Genomic DNA, 19,576 nt, shown 5'->3' with positions numbered 1-19,576 from the left:
TACCTGCTGTTGCTGCAATGCCTGTGTTCAAATCAGTATTTGTTTTGAACACCTCATATTGACAGTTGAAGACAATTCATGGCCTGAATGGTCCAGTGATATTCTGCTAGGTATTGAAACTTTTATTCAGGAGGGACAGCTGTATTGGCTTAACCATTTGAGACATATGTTCCCCAGTAACTGAATTGCACAGACTTCGTTGATGTTTCCTGCCTAGATTTTTCAAACTGTGTGGAGTGATGGTGTTAGTGTTAAGCTGGAATCTTCTCTCTGAATTGCCAGTCACTCATTGCTGAAGGAAATGTAAAAAGAAGCAAAACCCCTCAATGGAGTTTCTCTGAATCTGGACACAGTGGAGCTTTAGCTCCATGAATTTAGCTCCAGCTGGTTAACCAGATGGTGTGATGACCAGTATTGTTTCAGGAATTTTACTTGGGTGTCTTACATCAGCAAATAAAAAGGAATAAATTTTGCTGAGCTAATTGGTTGAGGCAAATAGAGAAGTGAGGATAATCATTGAGAATCCTTAAGTTGTGTATTTTGTCTTAGTATCTGGATGAATTTGAAACTTAGGGGGATTTAAATTGTTATTATTTGTTCAGTATTATGCTATGTATTTTTAATATCTTAGTTGTTTGTATTGTCTTTTAATTTTGTGAAGTTTCCCAAATTTCAGGAGCATGATATTTAGATAGTGTGGTGCTGATGGCAACTGTACTTTGTGATAAGAAATGTAAAATCTTAACAGAAATGGCACTAAAAATAGTACTTTTAGAATGGACGTGGAATACAGGGAGAGAAGAAGAACAAGTGTTTAGAAAGACAGGTTTTTGTGTGGGCATAGGAGTTGGTTTAAATACAAAACACATCTGAAAAAGTTCATGACAGGATTGTTGATTTTTCTGAGGATGGAGCAAGGTTCTAGTGTTATAAAAGCAAACAATAGTACAGAACTTGGAATTAATATCCAAGTCTTAGTTATATATGGGACAGTGTTACATAGGTATAGCTGTATTTGTGCTATGCTCAGTTTAAATGGATGTGTTCAGGCTATCAGCTGATCTTCAAAAGATGCACTGTAATCCCTCTTCTACCTTAGAACAACATTTAGTCACTTCCATATAAAGGCGTTTAGAGGTGTATGTTCTGATAACTGTAAAGCTTTTTACAAGCTTTATTTGGGTTTTTTTTCTTCCACTTCTGCACTCTGTTTAAAATGGGTTTTAGCAGTGACCATATAGCCAAGGTCTGTTCTTTTAGTTTGGTAGTTACTGGTAACAGTATAAAAAGATAATGCCTAGCAAAACTTGAACTTTTGAGGAAAAAGTTGTTTGGCTGCACTGCCTTCAGCTTAGCACAGACTAGAGCTTTGTGTCTGTGTTTTTATATGGGGGAAAAAGGACATGTGCATTTCTTGCTGATTAAATTAATATTTGAATAGGAAATACTGAATCATAGCACTCTAGAATAAATCCACTGTAGCTGTTGCCCAAATTGCACATGGTAAATTGTTAGTATATATTCTTCAAAAATTCAAGTTAAACCAGAGCTGCAGCAATAGCATGTTAAATTTAACTCTATATAATTTTCTGTAACTTTATATTTGTGCAATTGACGGATAGTTCATGGTCATCTCAGAGTGATAGGATGATCTTCATGTTTATATATAGTTGACAAGAAACAAACCCAAAAACCTCAAACTGTATCTTAATTTTCTTTGTGATCTTAAAAAGAAAAGCTTAGCGTGTTGTTGTTTGTTTGTTTGATTTGTTTATTTTGGTATTTTGGGGTTTTTTACTATTTTATTAAAAACCACAACCAAACAATAAACACAAAACCTCCAAAATAAAAACAAAAAAACCCACAACTCAACAAGCCCTAAACATACTTTCAGTTGTTCAGACCCAGGTATGATACTCAAGAGTGAGTAGCTGAGATGGAACTTCAATTGCTGTTTAATACTCTGCTTTTTGTTAATGTTTACCTTTAGTGAGTACCAGAAGTGACATATCATCAAGGTATTGACGACTCAACAAGGCTGATCTCTAATCTGTTTGGGTAGAAGGTTAGCACTGATACTTCCCTGGCTTTTCACCTTTCTCTTTGAATAAAATTGGTAGCTTAAGCTTTTCTCTGGTCATGTCACAAGTAAGTGGTAGAATGTCCATATGCCCATATGTGACTAAGGGAAGATACTGGAGTGTGAGTATGATTGCATGGAACGTAGGAGGCAGGGAGAGGACATACCTTTATTTGTTTGTTTATATTAACTTTCATGCTGCCTTTTAAATGAATGGATTATAGAATAAGTTACTTTATTCTGTCCTTCATTAAGTTTAACAAACTTTCTTGCCATAGCATTTTTTCTTAAATTTTTCTTTAATTTTCCAAAGGAATTTTTTCATATTCTTTGTTGTGCTACAGAAACCTTAGATTAGAATTAACTTAGGTGTAAACAGCAGAGCTTCAATTTAAATGTTTTTATCTGGAAATGACCTATGTTCTCTTCAGTGTTAATATATGTTAACTGTCTTCTGCAGCTGTAAAATCTTGAAGGCAGCTGTGCTGAGAATTGTTACACACTAACCCAGTGAAAGGGTACTTACAAACTCCTCCATGCTCAAAAATAGGTGAAACACCTGTGTTGGGGAGGTCCAGTGCTGTTGATAGGAACGTTATTTCATTATTACAAAAGTAAATGTAAGAACTGTAGCTGGCTTTATGTAACAGTTCCCAGAGATGTATTTCTGATGATCGATGTAATTGGTTGTTGGAAGCTGTTGTTTTAGTGAGCAGTTTCAAAGCTTGTTCGTGCCCTGTGGCCGTGCTCTGGTGGTCCTGTAGGGGTTGGAGGAACACTGGTTTAAATCATTGCAGTGTGGTGTTTTGAAGGCAGAGCTGCACACTGCACTGCCAGGGCTGCGTGTGAACCAGACTAGGGAAGAGAGGTGATGTTTGGCTGGGGTTTATATACTGTAATCTTACAGACAATGTAAAGGATTATGTTTAAGTTGTTAGTTCTGGAATTTGTGAATCATGGTCCTTACAAGTAGGGGGAATATAGGGGCCTCTGTCAGCATTGCTGACTTCAGAAATTTCCTCAGTAGAATCTGGTTTTGAGTGACATTGAGTCTTTTTTGAAATCTAGTAACAGCATCTGCCAGGCTGTGTTTTGCTAGCCCTTTTAATGAAGTCTAATATCTGCTGAATTGGATTCAGTTTCTTGCTATGAATGGGTGAAAATTAAAGTTAGACCATCAGGAAGTTGTTACACAAAGCTAAAATTTTGATTGTTTTGTATTACTGCTTAAAAAAACCTGCAAAAGTAAACTGAAAAATCTTAAATTAAAAAGGATATGTTTTGGTTTCAAATTACCATTTGTCAAAAGGGGAGAAAATGTACTTCAAACAACTTATTTTGTGGTATAAGTTAAAATATTCAAAGGTTGTTTATATATTGACACTTTTTGTTTTCTGGCTGCTTATTTTAGAGGCAGTTAAGTGGCTGAAACTACTTTTTGTGTTGACATTCCTAAAGTTTTTTTTTTTTTTAAGAGAAGAAAGTTTTAGAAGGAGCAAAAAGTTTTAGGGGCTTCCTTTGTCCTTAATTTGAGTTACTGTTTTATGTAATTCGTGTGAACAGCTTTTTAAAAAAAGTTTTCATTGCCACCTAAAGCCCTAGGATGTATATAATTTATTCAACTCCTACCAGATTCTTTGTTAGTTGAATAAAACCTCATAGCTAAAGGAAAAAAGTATAAAATAATTTTCCCAGACACTGCCCCAGTCCTTACAATTACTTGATGATTAAATGTTTTAAATGTACACTTTTTAATATATTTTTCCTGATGTGCCTTTTTTTTTTTTTTCCTGATGAGCAAAGGGACAGATGTGCTCAAGCTTGCATTGTGACCAAATTTTTAACTGCAAACAAATTTATAGTACTTGAAATTCTTATTAAATGGATTCAACTTGTGGAAAACTGTATCAGGTTTTGTGGATGATGACAAATAATGGAAGTAAAATTGAAGTGTTGCTTTAGTTTTTCCACATATAATAGGTGGTCAGCCTTATGAAAATATTTCTCATTTTGTGTGATAGAAATAGTATATAATAGGTATAAACATGCAGGACTGATCCTACAGCAGTATACCAAGGAATGTTATGCGTGCCAAGACTAGGACTTTCACTTTTGCTATCAGCTTGACTTTTTGACATGAAGAGTTCTCTTTACTTTAGGCTTTATGAAAGTGAAGGAACCCAAACTGATACAGCTTTTGCTCTAGTAGAATGAAAAAAAAAAACAATAAAGGGGGGGAAAAACCTAATGCATATTAAGAGTTGGTGAAAGGTAATTCTATTGGTGTCCTTAAGAGGACAGATTTAACACAGTGATTTGGGATGAAAATGCTCACGCTAGGCTTAACTTTTTTTTTCTTAGTATGTATCTTTTGTCTACTCTGAGAAAAAAAGAAATACTTTTTTTTTTAATTTTTTTCTCCTGTCAGTAACTTTATCTAATTGCCTTTATTAGTCCCGTTACAACCCAGGGATCACAAACACAGCAACTACAGAAGCATTATGGCATTACCTCACCCATCAGTTTAGCTGCCCCCAAGGAGTTTGACTGCATGCTTACCCAGAAATTAATCGAAACCCTAAAACCTTATGGCGTTTTTGAAGAGGAAGAAGAGCTGCAACGCAGGTGAGTGAGCACTCTGTTTTGTGTCCTGTCATGAGGTTCATGTGTGACTGTTGAAGTCCAAGTGTGTTTGTGTTCTTTCAGATGCTTTCTTAAAAGCCTAGTGGAATTGTAAGCTTAATTTTTCTCAATTAAGAGTAATAGCTCAAAACACAGAGAGGAATTAAAATGGCCTTTCAATTTAAGAGGCTGGTTTTCAGTTTTCCCCCTTCATCATTACTTCATTGTAATGGACTTGATACTCTTTTTTCCTTATTAAACTTCCTAGAGGTTTTTTTTTTTCCATCTCAGTACTGCTTATAACTGTTCTTTTAGATGCATGTGTTAGACACATTGAAGTTTCATTTTGAAAATTAGTTGAATTTATGTGTGTATGCCTTGCATGCTTTCATTTCTTTGGAGCTTAAATCACTTGAATGTTTCTGAGGGGTGAAAAATAGTGGGAATGTTGTAGGAGTAACTTTCTTTCAGTATATATGTATACATAACAAGATCTCTAATTAGATCTGTAATTTTACTCAGGTTGACTTACTGTGTAATCATGATCACAGTCTTTAAAAAATTCTACTAGTTTTGTCTAAGTTTGTAACCTGGCGTTCTGCTGTTTTATTAATAGGATTCTAATTTTGGGAAAATTAAATAATTTGGTAAAGGAATGGATACGAGAAATCAGTGAAAGCAAGGTATGGATGTTCTTTATGTGGAGTTCCCATTATTGTGTTTCTAAGAGTGCTGTAGAAAGATTATTCCAAAATACATTCCTGTGCTAAATGGGATGAACCTTAGATTTGGGGATCAAAACGGATACCATGCTTGTGTAGTTTCTTTTGTTTACAAGCAGCATTGCCCCTTCATAGTAGAACCTTGTCAAAGAAAGAAACTGATAGATGTGACTTGACTTTTTCTCAAAATTCATGCATATAGCACTGTAGTAATCACATACTTAGAGTATTTGCCTTTGTGAAACAATGCTAGATCTTAAAATATACTTCCTGCATCTTTGTGGTCTGTGGTCTTTTTCTTTAATGTTGTTCCTGTAATGTTACTTTTGTAGACTGATAATGCTGATACTGTTTCTGCCAGGTTATAGTAATTCCTGGTCCCACACGTATCCTTTGAATGGTTATAGACTTGTGTGATTATAGATTTTTTTTTTAGAGGAAATGCCTAATTTTTTAAGCTGTTTTGCTTTGTGTGTGTTTGGGATCGTATGTTTTCTGTACACTTCCTTTATGCTATGAGAATTTATATATGTACAAGATTATGGGCAGGGACAGCACTCCTGTGTGTGTGTCTTGATGCCTGAAAACAGAATAGTGAGAATATTGTGACCCATGTAAGATTGAAAGCTGCTTAAAGTTAATATCATGTTGCAAAATAGAAGTTTTGATTGGTCTTCTGCTGTGTAAACAAACATTCATGTCGGGTTTCAGATTGTAGCACTGCATCCTGTTACGAAAGGATAGCCCTCTTTGCCCACAGTACTGTGGATTCAACAGTTTTTTAAAGACTAGGAACTTCAGTAGATGTACCTAAACAATTTAAACATAAAATAAATGCCTTTCCCAACCCCAAATTTTTATTTAAAGGCTGTGGTAAAAGTGTCTCTGAAAGTAATGTAATAAACTGTGTTTTGAGTTGCTCTAAATTGGAATCCATCATCTATTTCTGTGTCAGTCTAAAATGCCTGAGTGGTAAGCAGAATGTTTGCTCTCTGTAATATTATTTGTCGAATTGGTGCAACAATTACCAGGTTTGAGATGGTGATGTGTAACGTAGTTGAAATGCTATAAATGAGCCAAGTGGCAGAGGTATCTTCGTCTTTTCTGTAAATACTGAGATCATTTCAGTTGTTCAACAGCATAATTTGCATGTAATATTTTTCTTCTTGTTTGAAAATAAACGGTTTGTGTTGTTGTAAGTTGTTAAGGTAAATTAACCTTTTTTATTTTTTTGCTCCACTTAGAATCTTCCGCAATCGGTAATAGAAAATGTTGGAGGAAAAATTTTTACATTTGGATCCTACAGATTAGGGGTTCATACAAAAGGTAATGTTTCCTTTTGTGATAAAAATCCATCTGCTTGAGCTAATGATTTATCTTGCTGTATTTTGAGGTGGTGGTAGATTTGTTAATTTTTTTGGTTAACCATCTGTAGTCTTCATTGTAAATAAAAGAAATATATTTCTGTATTATCTTTTCATCATGGATTGAGAAACAGACAAAAAAGTTGAAAGTTATTTTAAGACAGAGAAAGTCGTATACTTAAATTTTCATGTTTTGTTCTTTAGAAATTACAAGTGTTTCACAATTGAAGGAAGAATGTATGTATGTGTTCTGTATGTTTAATGGCCATGATTTTTTTTCATTCCGTTTGACTTAGTATTTCAAAAAACCACCATTCCACATGATGAGAAACTAAATTTTACTGCTCAATTATTTATTAATAAAAATATGTCTATTGCTGGCATTCTATGCATGTGAAGTATTGAGTAATATACTTCTGCTAATTAACAATTTCAGGTGCTGATATTGATGCCCTGTGTGTTGCACCAAGACATGTTGAAAGAAGTGATTTTTTCACATCGTTTTATGAAAAGTTAAAACAACAAGAAGAAGTGAAAGATCTGAGGGTATGTGAAACACCTGATACAGCTTGCTGACCTGAGGATTAGGAGAATTCTGTAGTGAAAGATGTTGCATTAAATAAGTAAATATAACTTTACTGTTAAGACTTTTTCTAAGATTTTTTGTAAACCTGCAGCAAAGCCTATCATGAGAGTTGAAATAGAGATTCTTCTGAATTTTCTGCTCTCATTTTAATAGATACACTCAAAAATTTGAGTGGTAGAATGATCTCCTAGCATGTGTGTTAGTATGGCAAAATTTCTGCTTACTCTCTAGAAGCAGGCAGACACAAATGTAAATGTTAGTTTGACAGGGTTCAGGACCAAACTTGTTTGGTTTTAATGAAGGTTTTATGCTGCTTTTTTATAACTTTGTGCTTACATGAACAATAATTGTGGTTGATATTAACTAAACTTTTATATTGGCTGCCAACTGTGCATTTGAAAAGGGAAGCTTTATTTTTAGTGTATCTTGTTACTAAATGCTTGTACATGATTTTTAGCTTCTAAAAATGAAGATTTCCCTTACAGTAGTGGAAGACCATACTAATGCAGTATTTTATTTCTGTTATACCTCAGTGACACGCCTCCCCAAGTCAGCTGGTGGGAGCTTTAATCTTGATATAGGCTCAGAGTAATTTTTTTTTTTTTTTGATGAAGATAGCTGCTGGCAAGTCTTTGTGTGGTTTAGTCCTGCTTTCATAAAATAAATTGAACTGACTCTGCAGCATTCATCCAATATATGCACCCTGTAGTTGGTACCTACCAGGGTCATGCAAACATCTAGTGGTAACACTGTATGCATTGAAACAACTATTTACAACTCTTTATCTGAACACATTCAGTAATCTTTAAATTGACATGCTATATTTGAGAGGATTCAGATTTTCAGATTTCCATTCAAATTTGCTGTAAACTCTTAACTCCAGGTAATGTAGTTGATTTAGCAGCAAGGTATATGTGGTATTCGGTGTAGCACTGTAGTAATGCAAATAACCTTTATGTCAGGGTGTCATAATACTTCTAAATCATTCCAGCTAGTATTGCAAGTTTGTACATCTCCATCTTTAGAGGAACATAAACTTTCTTAATGGTTACTGTAGTGAGTGAGTATGAGATACTTGTAAATTTGATTTTTGCTTAGGATCGATCCATCCTGCCAACTAGTAATGTTAACATAACCTTAACTACGGTTTAAGCACAGACAGTAGTGTGGTCTCCTCCTCTTGGTAAGAACTGAAATACTTTTGGAAGTTTATCCTCCAACAGTTCAGAGTATTTCTTATTTAGAGGTAGGCAGTGTGCTTTGCTTTTACTAAAACAATGTGCTGCAGATCTGCATTTAGTTCAGATGCTCAGTTCAGGAAAATGATACTCATAGCTATTCCAGAATAGATGTGAAGTTCCATTGTGATAATTGTTCATCAAAACACCGTATTATTGACCACATTTTAAAAACATGCTCTATCTCTGGAGACTGGTGACTTGCAACTGCTTTAGGTGACATCAGGCTGCATAGTTATACAGTCTTCCTCTCATACTAACTGTAGAAGCAGAAATAATAGGCCTTTTAGAGCAGGAATCCCCATAGCTTGGACTTGGAATACTTAGGGATATTTGTGGGGAGTAAAAGATCATGTCTTGTGTGTACGGAGAAGAGGGTTGAGCCTTGAGGTAACACCATCAGAACTGGTTGGTACAAGTTTGGATCATTATTAATATCTAGAGAGCTGCAGCACGTAGTAGGTAGTGCTTACTGCATAAGTTGTCAGTGGTGGAGAAAGACATTGCTGACAAAAATCCATCTGAAAACAGAAAATCATTGATATAAATAGTATTTCATTATGATTGTCTAGTCCTGGTAGCTATTGTTTATAAATGTTCTCTATACTGAAAATAAAATGCACCTTTTTCCCCCCCAGGCTGTTGAAGAAGCTTTTGTCCCAGTTATTAAACTTTGTTTTGATGGAATAGAGGTAAAGATCCTATTTTAATTTGTTTTGGTAGAGCGTGGTTAAAACAAAGTTTTTAAGATCTTAATAAGTAATTATTCAGTAATAGAAATGCTATTAAAGTGACTTTCAGAAGTCCATACCTAAGGTTTTATCAACAGTCCTCAGTTGTGTAATTTAAAGTGGAAATTTAAGACTGAAGAAAGTTTTTCTTGATGGACTTAAAGCTGTGTGCAGAATATCTCCCTTTTTTTTTTTTTTCTTTTGCTCTACTACCCTCTTTTACTGATTAGTTTACTGACCTGTATAATATCGGTAAAGACATTATTTAGGCTTAACATTTAATAAAAATTATATTTGTAAATAATGTGGCTTTAGAATTTTTTTTGATTGCTAATGATTAACTGTCCAAACATTAAAGATTTGCTTCGTTATCCTACATTATAGAAAGTTGTGGTCTTTAACTAGTTATCAAAAGTGTGCTGCTGAAGGCCGGCTTGGGTATTCCTTTTGTCCTGATCTCTTAACATATCTGTAAACATGTGACCAAAACAATGGTTTTTGGTGGCTGTAGCCTGATGGATCAGCTATCTTGGAGTACTGAATTTGCTTAATTGATTTTTGCTAAGGAAATAGGAATGGTGATTTCAAAAGATACTCTGTTTATTCTTGTCAGACTGTTACATAGTCAAACTGTCATCTTCTGGTGACAAGACAAAAACATATGAACTGTTTATACACACAGTTAATGAGACTTTTCTTTGGATTCTGTCAACCAGCAACTGGTGGTTACAAGAAGGTTAGTTCACAGAGGGGAAAGAATTCCCATTCTAATCTTCTGGCAAATGACATGGTGTAGTATTGTACACAAGATTGGCAATTTCTTCTCTCCCAGTCTGTGAATTTGTATCTGTTAGGCATTTTATACTGTCCATATGCAGTTGGGTATTAGGGAACATTTCTCTGGACAATCTGTTTGCAGATTAGGTACTGTTTGTACCTAAGCTGTTTACATAGCTTAGGTATTCATTCTAGAAGTTGAAACTTGCCATAGCTGTCTTCTGGTCAGTTTGGGTTTTGTATGTTGTTTCTTTCTCCTCCAGTCATTCAAGCTGGAGTTGTCTCTCCTTTTTAAAAAATGAAATTTGAAATACAAGACCAAATAGAGAGGAAAAAAAAAAAGGACTGTTTCCTCTAAAAGTAACGTCGTGTTCCAGTATAGTAATTTATGGTGGGTTTTGATGGGCTTAGGTTTATTACTGAGACCTAACTCATGTTCTGACAGTGCATGAGAGTTCTTTTTCTTATATCATAAGCACACTCTTTGTATATACCAGTGTTGGTGGGCCATAGCTGTGTTTCTGCCCAGCTATGCCAGTATCAAAAGATTTTAATTTAATTTTCCTTTTGCTAACCCAGGCAAAGCATGCCAGAAGGTATAACTGAAGAAAAGGTCTTTAGTTTTGTGGTGACCCTGTTATTAAAAAAATTCTGACAATAAGTTTTATGTGCCTGTTTTATGTTTTTGTTTAAAATAAACAACTTCCTTAAATTTTTTGTTCTTCCTGTAGAGTACTTCCTATTTGATTGCCAGTACCTCTACCCCAGTTACATAAGATACACTGTTAATTTCTTTATTTGAAAATAAATGTCAATGAGCTTTGAATCTTAAGAGGTGCTAGACCTTTGGAGATCAGAGCAGAATTTCAAGCTGAAGTTAATTTCGAACTTGTTTTACACTGAGAAGTAGTACTTTTGACTGAAGTAGGAACTTCTATGTGTAATACAGATTCTTGATAAGATCAGCTATTAAGGACTTTGGAATACAAAATGCACTGAATACTTTGGGAATAGTTTTCTGTGGAGAAGGTCTTCATAGTTTAAAACAGATGGATGCAAAGTTTTAAGTACCTACAAAAAGTCTTTAAGGTGTCTTCAGTTTCACTTTATCTGAAATAATTTTACTGTAACTAAACTAGTTTAGTTCTTGGTGTAGTACTCCTCGATATTTCATAGTCTTGTAGGTCAAGTGATAACCACTTTGGTTAAAAGCCTCATTTGGTAAAGTGCCTTTGTTGCCTTAGAGACAGTCTGCTGATAGGCACTTGATATTCTCATCAACTGACCGATGAAAAGGCAAACTGACTTCTGCACTCTGCAGTGTCCTTGTGTGCAGGGCAACGTAAAACTAACTCAATGCTGAATAGTATTTTAGATGTTCTTGGCGTAGAAAAACTGTTTTGTTTAAGTATTGCAGAAGTAATAGCAAAGAAATTGGATGTACTTTCAAAATGCATATGCTTGCTAAGCAGCTTGCTGAATTTTCAAAATGTTTACTGTAATCAGGTATGTAGGTTCTTCATAGGTACTGGTCTTATATAGAATCAACTAGTAACACTTGTGCTTTATAGGGGATGGGGAAGGTATCCTACTCTTTCTGTAATTCCATGGTAATTTTCATGGAATCATAGAATATGCTGGGTTGGAAGGCACCCATCAGGATCATCAGACTCCAGCTCCTGGCCCTGTGCAGGACATCCCAAGAGTCACACCCTGAGCCTGAGAGGGTTTTCCAAATGCTTCTTGAACTCTTGTCAGTCTGTCAGGCTTGGGGCTGATCAGTGATCACTGACCTGGGGAGTCTGTTGCAGCTCCCAGCCACCCTCTGGGTGAAAAAGCTTTCCCTGATATGTAATCTAAGCCTCCCCTGGTTCAGCTTTTTGCCGTTTCCTTGAGTCCTGTCATGGATATGAGAGTGAAGAGATCTGTACCTGTCTCTGTCATCATCAACATCCTCATGAGGGGATGCAATGGGGACTCCCCTCAGTCTTCTCTAGAATTCTTCTCTAGAATATTTAGGCTAAAACCAGGATTTATGTTTTCATGGCATGCTCTGATGTTGGTAGGATTTTGTATTCTGGATCTAGAAGTAATGCTTGTTTTCAAATTATTTTACTTACATTGGCAGTCAGCTTAGTTTTTGTGTGTGTGCTGATGTATGTTAATCTACATAGGTATTTTATCCTCTTGGAAAAGGAGCTGTAAGATACATGAAGCATCTGAAAGTGTTTCTCTAAGGGTCTGTGAAAGATGTTAGTATGTATTTTTTAAAAGGATTCTTTGTACTACAACACTACTATTAGTAAACTTGATGAAAATGACTTGCAGAATCCTACAGAAGAAAGAACAGTTTCCTAATGTCTTACTTCTTTTTTTGTTCTTAAGATTGATATTTTGTTTGCAAGATTAGCACTGCAAACTATTCCTGAGGACTTAGATCTACGAGACGACAGCCTACTTAAAAATTTAGACATTAGATGCATACGAAGTCTTAATGGTATGTATGTACTGATTTGTATATCAACTTGTCTAATCTTTAAATAACTATCCTAGATTCTTTGATACAGTAGTTGTGGATTTGACTGAAAACACAGCAACTTCATATCTGGAAATAAAGTTATTTGCCAGTTTTGTGTACCTTTCTGGAGAGAAGGGTTGTTATTTGTTGGCCAGACTGTTTATTTTTTTTCTCTTGTTTGATTGGTATATGATTCTAGAAATTAATGGGACTTGCAAGACTTTTGTGTGGAGCATTACGTATTTTTATAAAAACAGATATTTGTTTCTTTTTAAATTTATATTTGCATAAACATACATGCAATTGCTTCAGTGATAAATTGGAGATATCAAAACGGTGTCAGTTTGAGGGCCATTCTTTAGTAGCTTACTAGCTTGTGTAACCCTTAACTTCTCTATAATACCTTCGTTTAAAAAATAGTTATGTATGTAAAGGATGGTAGGAGCCTGGCTGCAGCTTGATGGAGACGAGGAGCACGTTTGCATGAGGAGCACTGATTGTTGTTACAAGCTAAAAGCTTCATAATTTGAAATCATCACAGCTGCTTAAACTGTTCTGTAAAATTCCCATCTTGTGCAATCTCTAGAATTTGTAGTTGACTCTTACTTTAAAAGTAGTCTTAGATAATACTATTTTCTTCCAAACAGCTCTCTGCAACTACTTAGTAACAATGAAGTACTACTTATTCTTTATTATAAACCCCCTAAAATCAAGCAGTTAATATTGCCATCTATAATGTTACAGTCTGAAGATATGCCATCAAAGTAGCAGTACAGCTAGTATGTTTAAAAGCTATTCTTTTTAGCCTGTTCTTAAAAATTCAAAGCTTTGACCTATATGGCTGGTAGGTTTTCTGCAGGTTCACGAAGACTTAGACCTTTTTTAATTTGCCTGCATATTCCATGATATACTGCATCTATTCGTATAACAGCAGAACTTGTTTGTTCCTTCCACAGCTTATACAGTTCATTAATAACAAAAAAATCAAGTAGCAGTCCAAATCTGTAGTCATGTGCTCATGAATTGGCTACCTGAGTGTTGCCATAAAACACTAAAAATGAAAAAAGGCGCATGAAAATATGTGAAGCTTTCTAATCCAAAACAAAAGTGATCAGAATATGAAATGACTTTCCAGCATGCTTGTCTAAAAAGTTTGGTAGTGTTGACGTTGGGGGAGGATAAGCAAGCAAAAAACTTTGGAAGCAGCAACTGTAATGAATTCTTTCTTTTGCAGGTTGCCGGGTAACCGATGAAATTCTGCATCTAGTACCAAACATTGACAACTTCAGGTTAACACTGAGAGCTATCAAATTGTGGGCAAAACGTAAGTAGTTATATTCCAAAATTTGTGAAGTTTTCACTACCTCTTCTGGTTACTGACATCTCTCTCCTTTTGTCTCTTTCCTTCTTGATCCACAGGCCACAACATCTATTCCAATATACTAGGTTTCCTTGGCGGTGTTTCCTGGGCTATGCTAGTAGCAAGAACTTGCCAGCTTTATCCAAATGCAATAGCATCAACTCTTGTACATAAATTTTTCTTGGTATTTTCTAAATGGTATGTTTTTTTTGGTTTTTTTTTTGTTTGTTTTTAATTTAGATTAAACTAAAATAAAATTGTTTGTAGACACTAAATTTTAGTCCTGTTTTTATGGTACCATTTTCAGCTGTTACCAGATTAAGTTAGAAGCATTGTTCTTGCCACCAGAAATTGTCAGCTTAGTTTTTCAGTAAGTCATCCAACATGTCTTGTTTTTAAAGCTTCCAAACCAAAGCCACCCAGTTCTTAATTAAAAATTTCTCAAGTATTTTTTGTAATTCAACAATACTCTTCACATAAAATACTTATATAGTACAAAATAATAGCATATACCCCAAAATTTCAAGTCCTTTAACATTCAGGTGCTGGCATAATGGATAAAGGAGGTATCTGGTTTAGGCACATAGCTTAAATGCAATTTAAGAGAACCAGTGACAAAAATGTGGGTTTTAATCTTTTCTGTGTAGAGTGATAGGTGTTTCAAAATTACATGCCATTTCATACTCTTGAGCTAGTTAGCTCAGAAACATGGTTTGAATAACTCTGATGGGAACATTCCAAGTAAATTTAGAACAAATGGGACAAGAGTGAACATTGCATATTACAAATGAATACTGTTTTTCTTGAAAGTCCATATTTGGATACCTATATTCTTCACGAGACACTGACAGACCTTAAGAATCACTTACCAAAGTGTTGCTTTCCTCCAAGTATAATGTCTTTTCTTCTTAATGAGAAGATAATTTGCACACTTTCACTGTCTTGCATTCATAGGCTTTATAGCCTCCTTGAGGTACGTAGTGTTTAGTAATATTTTGCCACACTAAGGTAATAGAGGGGAATTGGTTGCAGTCTCTGTTTAATGTGTTTCTTGGAGCTCTCTCCAGTTTGTACATGCATACCATAGGAGCATAATGTACAAATTCCAAGAGATAACTGACTTCTGCTCTTTATAGGAAGGTAATTTTTATTCAGAGGGTAAGATAACTTGAAGAACAAGTTTTACTTTTTAGTGTTTAATTCAACAAGGTTTCTTGATTATAATGTTCTTTAATACATATGGTTTGTAACAATGCTATATGCTGTAGCTGTGCTGGCTGTTTGTTCTGTAGTTTGTCCATGAAACAGCTAGCTTGAAGATGGACCCAATGTCAATCTTCACAGAGGAATTTATCTTTGATTAGTGTATTTCAGGAAGAATTTAGAGGAGTTTAAATTAATTATCTAACCAGTGGTTGTAAACCTTCAAGATTACAGAAAATGCCTTGTTCTGATTCCCTGGAGAAGCTAACTGCAGTTGTGTTGTAGTTCAGCAATACAGCTTATTTAAAAAACCCCAGTTAGACCAGCCTAGCTGTGAGGAAATGGTGCTTTATTTTGACAGCAAATTTAAGATGGATCACATTCAAACGTGTTTTTTGTATATCATACATGGTTGTATCCAGTAGTCTTATTCAGTGCTACAATCTTTTTGAACAGGGAATGGCCAAATCCAGTGCTATTGAAACAGCCAGAAGAATGCAATCTTAATTTGCCTGTATGGGACCCAAGGGTTAGTGTGTTATTTTTTCCCCTCTAAGTCACACTGTACAATAAATTCGGTTGCTTAAAAAATTCTAGGTGAACTTCATTTTGGGTTTATTGAACGTAATGTTGTGGTGTTATATCTTCATAAGTAACCTCTAATTCTCCTGAGTATAGAACAAAGTTACCCTAATTTTCTGAATTGACTGCTTGAAGCACACTTGCTAAACAATATACTTTTTCTCCCAATTTTTGGAATAAGTGATCTTAATAAAAATTCAGCATAAATATGTCTTAAAGTGATGCATTTTTGGAAAATTGCTAATCTTAAAATAGTTTGCTTATTATTTAAAGCCTGTTACTTTTGCAAGTATCTTGAATTCACTTCAGTACAAGTTACAGCTAGATAGGCTTGGTTCCATATATTTGTAGTAAAGGGTCTTTTCATCTTGCACCAGAGAAGATCAAAACTTGAAGTTTTTTAGTTGTTTGGTGTATTGTTTATAAAACTTGATCTCCATCTTTCTAACACTTACATTAAGGACGTTGGACATGATTGTCCTTCAGGCAGTCAGTGAAACAGCTTGCAGCAGATGCATGGCTCCCATTGTGAGCTTTCAGTAGGACAGAACATGAGTGTGCTCAGTACTGTTTTGTCAATCCTAGTATTCAACTAATCTTTATTTTGATGAATAGTGTAAGCATCAGAGGTTGATTTGTATTCCCTTTTGTACTTTAAATCTGTTTTTTCTGATTGACAAAAGTCACATTTAAATATGTCAAGCGGTTGAAGACATGTTCTTGAGTCTGTTATTCCTGAAACAGGAGGTTTGAGGTCAGTGTGTGATGGGAACTGTTGTAGTAATTAATGAAAGGGGGCTAAGATAATGGCAGGGGTTTATCTTTTATTTACTTTCTACAAGATTGTTACCCTAATAATATTTTAATGTACTTTGGTGTGTACGTTGTGTCCTTTCTTTTTTTGTTACCCTATCTGCTGTTAAATAAAAGTACCTTAATGCAAGTGATGCTTCTGTCAGGTTCCATAGAGCCTCTTTTCTTAAAATGGCTCTTAAGTTTTCAGTAGTGTTACAGAAATAAAGTATAAAATACCTTTCACAAGGTCTGAAGACAGTCATTCTTCAGAAGGTGCTCATATGGTGATGAGGTGTCCTTGGTTTCATGTGATCACAAACTAATTCCTATTAAAGTGGGAAATTGTTCTGTTTGGTTGGCATTTCTGGATTTAGAAATGCCTGCAACTTGATCTTGATGTGCTGACAGGTTACAGCCCTCCCACATCACTGTCTTTCAGAAAGATGTCTTTGTGAAAGCATTATTCTTGTTTTCTAAACTTTCTCTGTACTCTTGGTCTGCAAACAAACTAAGGTCTCTTAGAACTTAAGACTTGGTTGTAGTAAAGGGAGAAATCCAAATTTGTTAACTGATGTGTATGCTTGAAGAAAACTGATTGGCTGTTGTTATATGTAGGTAAACCCCAGTGATAGGTACCATCTTATGCCTATAATTACACCAGCATACCCACAGCAGAACTCTACGTACAATGTGTCCGTTTCCACACGGATGGTCATGGTTGAGGAATTTAAACAAGGTAAGTATTATCTTATGCTCTCTATATAGATGTTTTCAGACAGATTTAAAATAGTTTCATTGCGGGTATGCTCTGAAAGGGGGAGGTGGGTGGATGTTAAAAAGCTTATTGAGTGACTGTTTTGAGGGAGGTGGAACTTGGCCTATTATGCTTAATGTTGCTTAACACTGCAAACTTAGTAGATCCTTGTAGGTCTGTCCTTCACTCTTAGAAACTGAGGGTAATGAAAGAGGAAGCCTTGTGATGTAAAAATTAGAGCTAATGGTATGATAACTTCATTTTAGTGGCTTAGATTGTGTCATGTTACATTAGGAAGGATTAGCAATAGTTCCACTTGATGCCTGTTTCTAGGCCTAATATAAGTCAATAGACTTTCTTGAAGATGCGTCCTCTGGATTTATCCACATAATTAGTAATTATAGCAGATAAGGGAAGATGTTATCAAAGCAAGAAGTAGATTTGATGCAGGGAGCAACTACAGCTAGCTTTCTCAGAGCAGTACCTTATTGACTCACTGTTTCTTTGTCTTGTAAAATGCCTTGCACAAGAGGTGATTCAAATACTGTAAAGGAAAGATCTGTTGTCTTTGAACCAAATAGTTAGTGTGGCATATGCAAAAAAACCTAAATGGAGCTGTGTTACACCACAGAGCAAAAATATGTGAAATAAGCAGTCAGATCAATTAACATACATTTCTGCACAGATTGAGTTTTTTTAGTAATATGGTTTAACTAATGACCAATGAAAGTATGACTGAATTATAAATCTTGTTGATAAATTGCTGTGAATTTGAAGGGAGGAAGTAATTCTTACTATTTTTTGCTTAGTTAACAAACTGTCTTTACTCTGGATACTAAACTGTATTTTAAAAAAAAGTTTAAATTTTTTTTTTTTTATAATTTAGGTCTTGCTATCACAGATGAAATTTTGCTGAGTAAGGCAGAGTGGTCCAAACTTTTTGAAGCTCCAAACTTCTTTCAGAAGTACAAGTATGTATTTTATGGCATGGCAGAATATTTTAAGTTTATCAGTTGAACTACATCATAATGCTTTGTAGCACAGGATCGTAAATATACATACATTAGGAGTCTAAAAAGTGTTTTGCTAGGATTTTTTTCTAGTGTGAGAGAGAGAATACACTGCTGTCCTTTCTCTTGGAAGCATATAATCTCCTCAGGTACCTTTTTTGTCTTAAACCTGTATTTCAGAAACCAGTTAGTCCCTGAGCAGATATTTAGAATGTCACCAGTTAACTCTAGAATTGGTATGCTACCTATCAGTAATATTGAAGTAGTGTCATCTGGTTTGACTAATAGAAATGTTCTTTAGTCCTGTAAGTAAGCATTCTAAAAATGGGTCTTCCCAAGAAAAAAGATGTTAAAAGAACTTATTCTGAAGGTCAGTACTTAAGATGAATAAGTACATGAAACTGTGTTTTCTTCTGTCGATATAGTCAATAGTTTACTCTGATAATAAAAGGTATTTTTGCAGTTGTGTTGACTAACTACCAGTTGTACTAGTTATTAATAGATTTTTTTTTTCATTAAAGCTTAAGGCTCTTGGATCTTACATTAACTCACACCTAGCTTTTCTAATTTTGTAATGTCTCTGAGGGAAATACTGAAATTCACACTTTTAGGGTTTCTAGTAATATGCTTGTGGGGCAGAAGCTTGTTAAATGTATACGGACTTGCTGAAAGTTGTATTTTTATAATAAATATGGATTATTAAAATATGGACTACATCTTCTTTGCCCTCAGTTGAAATTGGAGACCCATTTTTCTTGAATCAAGATCAAATATATTTTACACTTGTTTGTGTTGGGTGGTTGGTTGGTTTTGTACTAATCTAAGCAAAATTGAAATATACAGTTCCCCCATTAAAAGAGACTGATGACCTTCATAATGTGTCTGTGTTTTGTTTCTATATCTTTTGCATGATAAAAGCTTTAAAACATTTGGATGGCTTTTATGTTGTTCCTTGAAGCTTAAGATTCAAAACATTTAAAAAACACTATTAAATTATATTAGTTTTTGAAGTAAAAAGTGGGCTGCAGACAAATCAGTTTCTGTTCAAGAGGTTGCTAATAAGTTCCCTAGTACATTTTCTTTATTTCAAAAGTAGAAAAAAATAGGAAGCGTTTATTGTCATTTGAAATAATGTCCATTTTAATACGTTTTTTTTGTGTACCAGCTTAAGCCATTTTACCAGGTGTAGCAATAAAATCTTCTCTTGCTCAACATTATATAGGTTTTCTGTTTT

At 34.8% G+C, this 19,576-nt stretch overlaps 1 protein-coding gene across 6 annotated transcripts in view; it reads left to right on the top strand.

Annotated features, from left to right (window-relative positions):
- PAPOLA (poly(A) polymerase alpha) overlaps window positions 1-19,576 on the top strand; it is a 43,659-nt gene that overhangs the window by 4,021 nt on the left and 20,062 nt on the right. For 5 of the 6 annotated variants that reach the window (XM_053981627.1, XM_053981626.1, XM_053981625.1 and 2 more), the window contains exons 2-12: window positions 4,535-4,705; window positions 5,319-5,385; window positions 6,669-6,750; window positions 7,225-7,334; window positions 9,251-9,304; window positions 12,506-12,617; window positions 13,873-13,962; window positions 14,058-14,196; window positions 15,658-15,730; window positions 17,194-17,314; window positions 18,219-18,303. In XM_053981627.1, the coding sequence (XP_053837602.1) occupies window positions 4,535-4,705; window positions 5,319-5,385; window positions 6,669-6,750; window positions 7,225-7,334; window positions 9,251-9,304; window positions 12,506-12,617; window positions 13,873-13,962; window positions 14,058-14,196; window positions 15,658-15,730; window positions 17,194-17,314; window positions 18,219-18,303 (1,104 nt within the window). Of the gene's footprint in view, window positions 1-4,534; window positions 4,706-5,318; window positions 5,386-6,668; window positions 6,751-7,224; window positions 7,335-9,250; window positions 9,305-12,505; window positions 12,618-13,872; window positions 13,963-14,057; window positions 14,197-15,657; window positions 15,731-17,193; window positions 17,315-18,218; window positions 18,304-19,576 lie in introns of those variants that run through there. The other variant, XM_053981629.1, reaches the window with a different exon arrangement.

The sequence above is a fragment of the Vidua macroura genome, chromosome 6 (genome assembly GCF_024509145.1).
Source record: "Vidua macroura isolate BioBank_ID:100142 chromosome 6, ASM2450914v1, whole genome shotgun sequence".
In the NCBI taxonomy this organism is placed as follows: Eukaryota; Metazoa; Chordata; class Aves; order Passeriformes; family Viduidae; genus Vidua; species Vidua macroura.
Note: the sequence above shows the minus strand (reverse complement) of the source record. Positions and strands in the feature narration are given on the sequence as shown.